Raw genomic sequence first — 8032 nt, 5'->3', positions numbered from 1 at the left:
GACTTGAACAATTAATTTTCATATTAGGTATAAAGTAGATTTTATTTTATAGTTTGTTGTTGTTGTTAAGTGCTGTCGAGTCAATTCTGACTTATAACGACCCTATATAGGGTTTCCAAGGAGCAGCTGGTAAGCTTGAAACACCCACCATGCAATTCAAGCGGCTTTGCAGTCTAATGCATTAACCTGCAGCACCACACCATGACTCCATATTTTGTAGTTTAGAAATTGATAAATGTTTAGTAAAGTTTCACAGATATCCATGTATTGCTATCATAATGATTCTAAGGTAAAAGAGTAAGTGTATGTATTTATCTTGGCTTGTGAAAAGGTTTTGGAAATTAAGAACTAAAAAAATTTACATTTTCAAAAAACTTTCAAGTAATGCTATATATATTGTTCTCATCAAGTATGTTAACTGCTGAGGCTTACGGGCTTATAGTTCTAAGATGAAGCTCTCAGTCTTGCAATTCAATAAGTATATATATATTCAGTAGCTCTGGTAGTGTAGTGATTATGAGTCAGGTTGCTAACCTCAAGATCAGCAGTTCGAAACTACCAGCCTTTCCGCAGGAGAAAGAAGAGGCTGTGCGTTAATGTGCCAGACTGCAAAGCTGTTTGAACTGCAAGGTTGGCAGTTCAAGCTCACCAGCTGCTCCTCAAAAACCCTATACAGGCTTGATATGGGTTGGAACTGACTGCGGCACTTAACAAAAACAACAAAGATTTACAATTCCTACTCACTGTGAGTTGGAATTGACTCCTTACTTAGCACGTCACCACCACCATATTCAGCAACAGTTATGTGCAAGATTCTGCTTGGAATTGCAGCACAGTACAGTCCTTGTTTACCAGTATCTCACAGTGTAGAATTGAGGCAAACAACACTATGTCAACTCCATGAAGTTAGACAAGGCTGTTACTTACTCCTCTCCCAAATGGTGTATCTGCAGTGCATAGAGAGAGTATTGAATGTTTACATAGTAAGTGTTCGTTTAACATCCGTATTTTATCTGAGTTTAGTCTTAGGCCCATTTTTATGTATTTCAAGTGGGAATCATACTTAGTCCTCTTTTTTCTAACCCTTAATATTCAAGTCCTATCAAAATATACTTTGGACTTTGCCATTTTTCTCCATCTTCACTGTTATTAATGCTCAGGTCACTTAACTGTCATTTCTTTACTGCCTTAGTGTTTCCATTGGCCTCTCTGCTTCTTACTCTCCTTCTTTCCAAAATCTCCTTTGTACAACTCAGGTTTCCTTTTTAAACCAAATGTTTCATAACCCTTAAAATGATATACAGGGACCAGCATTATTAGTCTCATATTGTTTAGTGTATAGTGTGCACTAGTCCTATTAGGATTTTCTCAGTTTCTCAGACTATGCCAGATTCCTTGTCAACACGAGCTTTGTCAGAATGCTGTGATCTTTTTCATCCCCATTGTCTGATCTTTTAGGTAACCAAGTCACTTCCTTAAAGAAGCCCTTACTGATTTCCTAACATTATGTCTACCTATTATATGATCTTAGTTAAGAACCCTGTGCGTTCTGGCCATGTTGTTGTTAAGTGCTGTTGAGTCGGTTCCGACCCATAGCGACCCTGTTCAGGGTTTCCGAGACTGTAAATACAATTACTGAATTTTATATTGTTATTTATAAGCATTATGCAGGGTTGCTTTGATTTGGAATCGATTTACTCAGTGGGGAATGAGGATGGGGTTAATAGGGAAGGGAGTTTCTGAGAATAGAAATTGCTAATATGCTCAGGTGCTAACCAAAAGGTTGGTGGTTTAAATCCATGTAGCTGCTCTGTGGGAGTAAGATCTGGCCATCTGCTTCTGTAAAAATTGCAGCCATGAAAACCCACTGGGCAGTTCTACTCTGTCACATGGGTCCCTATGAAATGAAAATGACTTGATAACACCTAACAATAACAGCTTATATGTTACGTGTTTTTCTACATTTTTAGCCTAAAGCACCAAAGAGAAAAAATGGAGGCCAGGAAAAAAAAGTCATCCATCCATATAGTAGAAAAGCAGCTCAAATTACAAGAGAGGCTCACAAACAAACAAAAAGGGAAAAGTAAGTATCTTTTCATTTTCATTATTCATTGGTAAAAACATCAGATTATACATTTATCCTTCAAACACCTATTTTTCAAATCAGTGTTCTTCTCTATCTCTTCTTTAGTAATCTTGTATTGAGGGCTCTTAAACATTGAGGGCAAAACAGTGAGTAAGGACTCTGGTCTTGTAGAGCTTATGTAAAACAGATAAAAATTAATTTCAATAGGTTATGATGACTATGATGAAAAATTAAAAAGCAAGCATCATGGGATCGAGAATGATGGAGAAATGCTATTTTAAAATAGGATGGCCATCAGAAGCCTCTGTGAAGAAGTTACATTTGAACAGTGCTAAACAATGATTGTATTTTCAGTAACCTCATATGCAGGCAAAAGCTGGACAGTGAATAAGAAAGACCGTAGAAGAATTGATGCTTTTGAGTTATGGTGTTGGAGGAGAGTATTGAAAGTACCATGGGCTGCCCAAAGAACCAATAGATCCATTTTGGAAGAAGTGCAGTCAGAGTGCTCCTTAGAGGCCAAGATGGCCAAACTTTGTCTCTCATACTTCAGGCATATTGTCAGGAGGGACCAGTCACTGGAGAAGGATTATCGTGTTTGGTAAGGTGGAAGGTCAGAGAAAAAGAGGAAGACCCCCAATGAGATGGATTGACCAAGTGCCAGTATCGATGGACTCAAGTGTGGCAACGGTAGTGAGGTTGGCCCAGGATTGGTCAGTGTTTTGTTCTGCTCTGCATAAGGTCGCTATGAGTTGGTACTGACTCAATGGCACCTAACAACGACAACAACAATGATGGAGTGAAATGCAGATGTAAGTAGGATAAGCACTGGACTGCTAACTCCAGGGTCAACAGTTCAAACCCACCAGCTGCTCATTGGAAACCGTATACAGGGTCACTATGACTTAGAACCAATTTGATAGCACTTAACAACAAGTAAGAGCCTAGTGAGCCCTAGTGACTTGTGGGTTAAACATTGGGCTGCAAAATGCATGGTTGGCGGTTCAAACCCAGCAGCCACTCTGCAGGAGAGAAATGAAGCTAACTGCTCCTGTAAAGAGTTGCAGTCTCAGAAACCCTGTGTAGCAATTCTATTCTGTCCTAGAGTAGAAATTGACTTTATAGCAGTGGGTTTGGTTTTTGAGTTTTTTATTAAGTGCCTTTCAGACACACAATAGGAACTATAGAATGGGCATTTGAGTATATCAAGTCTAGTTGTCAAGGCATAGCTTAAGCAGGTAGTCATGAATTTGTAAACCATCAGCATCTAGATGAGGTTTCAAGCCAGGAGACTGGATGAGATAACTGTAGGACTAATGTATAAAGAGAAGAGCAGAAAGCCAAGGATTGAAGCTAGAGGCAGAGGCATTTTCCGACTAGCTTAAGCGTTTGGAATAAGAAGAATCCAACATGAGGCTGAGGAGTGGCTGATGAGAAGGAAATAAAAGACAATTGTATTTCAAAGAGAATGTGTTGTTATTGTGAAGTGCAATTGAATCGGATTGACCCATAGCGATCCTATATAGGGTTTCCGAGGAGCAGCTGGTGAGCTTGAACTGCAAACCTTGCAAGTCAAATGGCTTTGCAATCTGGTGCATTAACCCATAGTGATCAATATATGCCATATGATATTGATTAGTATGAGGACTGAGAATTGACCATCAGATTTAATGTGGAGATCATCAGTAACCATGTTGTTAAGTGCTGTTGAGTCGGTTCCGACCCACAGAGGCCCTATAAAGGGATTCTGAGGAGCAGCTTGTGAGCTTGAACCGCCTACCGTGTATTTCAAACTGGCTTGGCAGTCCATGGCATTAACCCATAGTGCCACACTAGAACTCGTGGGAAGTAACCAGGGGAAGAGTCTTACTGTAGTTGTAAAAAGATAGCCACAAGAGACTGCACCTTTGTATACCATTTAATTCCCTTGTTTCTTTCACTATGTTGTGTGCTGTTGAGTTGGCTCTGACTCATGGTGACCTTGTATAGGGTTTCCGAGGTTGTAAATCTTTTTGGGAGCAGAAAGCCTTGTTTTTCTCCTGTGGCAGCTGGTGGGTTCAAACTGCTGGCCCTATGGTTACCCAGTGCAACACATAGCCCACTATGCTTCCAGAGTACCATCTATTCCTGTATGCATATTGTTAAATTATTTTTTTGGTGATTTTCCTGGGGTTTAAAATTAGCATCTTAAGTTAGTTTGGATAAATATTATTTTACTCTCAATTGTATAAAAAAACTTTTGCTCCACTAAATTCCATTTCCATCCTCTCTCATCCTAGTTACATTTCCATACATTCTAAGCCTGCCATCAATTTTATTGTTGTTGCTTTATATATTTACTTTTTAAATTGGAAGATAAAAAGTATTATCATCAAAAAATATGTATATTGACTTTTATATTTACCTGGAGTACCTGGGTGGTACAAATAGTTAATGTGTTCACTGTCTACCTGGAAAATTGGTGTTTTGAATTCACCCAGTGGTGCCTTGGAAGAAAGGCCTGGTGATCTACTTTAAAATAATCAGTTATTGAAAAGCGTAAGGAATACAATTATATTCTTATACAAGCTGGAATCAGGAGTCCTGGTGTGGTGCTGTGGGTTAATGCGCCAGACTGCAAAGCTGTTTGAACTGCAAGGTTGGCGGTTCAAGCTCACCACCCACTCCTCGGAAACCCTACACAGGGTCACTATGGGTAGGGATCGAATCGATGGCACTTAACAACAACAGCAAGTGGTGGTTTGTGCCATCTAGTTAGTTCTCACTCATAGTGACCTGGTACAGGGTTTCCAAGGAGGGGCTGGTGAATTAGAACTACCAACCTTGTGGTTAGCAATCCAGTGCTTATCCTACAACGTTACACCAGGTGGGGGTGTTACATTTACCAAAAGGCATGTTCTTGACTACTAATGTAAAGGTTGGCAGTTTGAATTCACCCAGCAATATCGTGGAAGAAAGATCTGGTGACTTGCAAAAATTGTTGTTGTTGTGATGTGCCGTGGAGTTGGTTCCGACTCAAAGCGACCCTGTACAGGGTTTCAAAGGCTGTAAATCTTTACGGGAGCAGAAAGCCTTATCTTTCTCCCGTGGAGCAGCTGGTAGTTTCGAACTGCTGACCATGAGGTTCGTAGCCCGATTCGTAATCACTACGCTACTACAGCCATGAAAACCCTATGGAATAGTTCTACTTTGTGGCACACAGAGTTGCCATTAATCATAATTGACAATAATAAGTAATTGCCTTTACTGGTGCCCTTTGTTTCTTGAGGTAGATTTGACCTACTCTGTAGCAGTCTTTCATTTCACCTTGAAAGACACTTTTTAGTATTTTTTTTATAGGGTAGAGCTGCTAGGGAGAAATTATTTCTGTTTTGGTTTTCTGAGAACATCTTATATTTCCATCATTTTTGTTTTGCTGAATACAGGCGTACCTCATTTCAGTGTTTGCAGATATTGTATTTGTTATGAATTGAACTCCTGTGGCAGTCCTGTTTCCAGCAAGTTTATTGGCGCCACTTCTCCAACAGCCTGTGTTCATTTTTATGTCTGTGTCACATTTTGGTAATGCTCCCAATATTTCAAAGTTTTTTGTAATGCTATTTCTTTCTTTTCTTTAAGCTTTTATTGTGGATTGAGTGAAAGTTTGCAGGGCAAATCATCAGTTTTACATTTAACAAATCATACAACTTCTTTCACGACAATGATTACATTCCCCTCCATAACCATCAGTTAACAGTATTTCTCTCTATTCACTTGAGCTCCTTTTTTTAAAAAACGCTCAGGTATATATAATAATTTAAACCACCAAAGGGCACGTTCTACAAGTCTGCCTCCTGGCCACTATCTCTTAGTCCATCTCTTCCGATGAATCTAGAGTCCTCAGCTGCCCCTTCTCTCCATGTCCCTATCTCTGCCTCCATCTCTGGTATCGCTGCTTCTCTGGATAAGGTCCCACATTCTGCTTGTACTCTTCCCCCTTGATAGTCCTAGGGTCCTCTGTTTCTGAACTGTAAGATTAACTACTCCCCCATTTTTGTTACAAAACTTCTACCTTTATAATTGTGACAGTCACAGTTAGTCATTGTAACAATTACTGTTGAATCATAGGAAATCTTATCCCCATCTCTTTTAACCAGACCCATTTAGACAAAAAGAAAACTATTCAGTGGGGACTCTTCTCCCCTCCACACACACTTTTAAACTAAACTTGAAAACTTAAACTCTTGAAACCTTGTAAGCTAGTCACTTCGTGCCTTTTTTGCCCCCTCATTTTAGGTAGCCAATGTGTAAGTTGCCCGTCACTATCTACCCTGTGTACAGAGGGGATAGCATTGATACTTGATGTGAAGACTTCTTCCGTCTTTATTGGTATTTAGAGTTACTACCTCCATGAGTATAGGTCAGGTTCATCAAATTATAGCAATTTACCCTTGTTTCCTTGATCAAAAATTGTTTGTTGTTGTGTTTTATCTTCCCCTGGCCAAGTTCAGATTATCAAGCTATTGAGGCTAGGTCAAATGGGTACTGTGTGCAAGTTTCTTTTGTTCTTGTACATCTCCCCTCGTTTCATAATCAGCTGGATGCTTTACTCTAGCTCTAGCCCTCTGTGGCTGTGATCTTGTCTACAGTCTCAGTTGTCCCCAGGTCTCCCCACACTTTTGGACTAACCCTTGTTCTTCTCTAATTGCCAGGTCAATGATAGTCAATGGACAGTGGTTGAACTCAGCCCATTTTTTCATTGTTGCCTTTCCTCCTCTTCCACTCACCAGTACAGCAATGTGGTCGCCAGCAAGCTTACATGCCTGTTCATGTGTTCTGTTTGAGTTTGTCTTAGAGGGGACTTTGTCCTGAAGGAACTTGATTGCTTGCCTTGATAGCTTCCCGGCGAACTGCTTGCTTGTTCTTGTAGTAGCCAATCATACTGCCATTTTTGCTTTGGGTTTTTCCTGATGATCTTTCTTTGAAGATGTATCTTTTGACGCTCTCGCTGTTCCAGGCTGTTCTGCTTGTCCTTTCTGGTGGGATTGTCCCACCTCAGAAGGTTCTGGATGGGGCTCAGGATTCCACCTCAGGCTCTATACTCCAAAGGCTCTACCAGAGGCCTCTTTCACTGGGCAAGTGTAGAACCCCTTTTAGGTATTCCAATCAGTTATTGGCTGAAGACAGGCTTGCAAGTTTTCTGTAATCATGTGTCCTGACATTCCTTTCTATCCCACTCAAGTGTCTATTTTACAATGGTAGACAAAGGAAACAGATAGTCATAAGACAGTCAAGCATCTTAGTATTATTTCCCCTCTTCAAACTGTGCCTAGATCCCTGTATCACAGAGCCTTGTTTTTCCAAGGTTGAGCTCACTTAGGCCATGCAAACCCCTCTCAGTGTTACCGTATCTACCTTGTTTTTGCACATCCTCCCCTTCTTGTATTGCCTGTCCCACACATTATGTTGTGTCTGCCCTTGCCCTGTGTTCTACTGTCACCTTCCCCTAAACTCTCACCCCGACCCCACTGTTGTGGTTAACTTTTCCCTCCATTTCACACAGTCTGTTTTATCCTGCAATCTACCTGACCTTCTCACCACCTGGATCTCTGTTCCTCTGTGTTTACCTTCTTTCACGTTGTAATTGTGTTAATCATAGACTGACTTCCCAGATGCTTTGAATTTGTTCTTACAGTTTTATTCTGTTCTCAACTCTTCCATTTGTCAATTGAGTTCTGGGTGATACTGCCACGTATGTCAGTCTCTATTTGTTGTCTGTTCTTGTTGGTTCTCAGTCCATAGAACTGCCTTTAGGATGTTTTTCATCGCAGGGTTGACTTTGGCAAAATCCCTTAGTTTCTGTTTATCCTGGAATGTTTTGATTATACTGTCATATTTGTTTGACAGCTTTGCTAGGTAGAGGATTCTTGGTTGGCAGTTTTTTCTTTCAGGTTTTTATATATATAT

The 8032-nt window shown here is 40.3% G+C and overlaps 1 protein-coding gene across 1 annotated transcript in view; it reads left to right on the top strand.

The window, feature by feature from the left end:
* Window positions 1-262: 262 nt before the first annotated feature.
* The window catches only part of TMA16 (translation machinery associated 16 homolog (S. cerevisiae)), a 39899-nt gene continuing 32129 nt past the window's right edge, over window positions 263-8032 (top strand). The window contains exons 1-2 of the mRNA XM_006872521.1: window positions 263-289; window positions 1971-2083. Of these exons, the coding sequence (XP_006872583.1) occupies window positions 263-289; window positions 1971-2083 (140 nt within the window). The remainder of the gene's footprint in view (window positions 290-1970; window positions 2084-8032) is intronic.

This window comes from Chrysochloris asiatica, unplaced genomic scaffold, assembly GCF_000296735.1.
Source record: "Chrysochloris asiatica unplaced genomic scaffold, ChrAsi1.0 scaffold00202, whole genome shotgun sequence".
In the NCBI taxonomy this organism is placed as follows: domain Eukaryota; kingdom Metazoa; phylum Chordata; class Mammalia; order Afrosoricida; family Chrysochloridae; genus Chrysochloris; species Chrysochloris asiatica.
The sequence above is the reverse complement of the archived record's forward strand: the minus strand, read 5'-3'. Positions and strand labels throughout refer to the sequence as shown.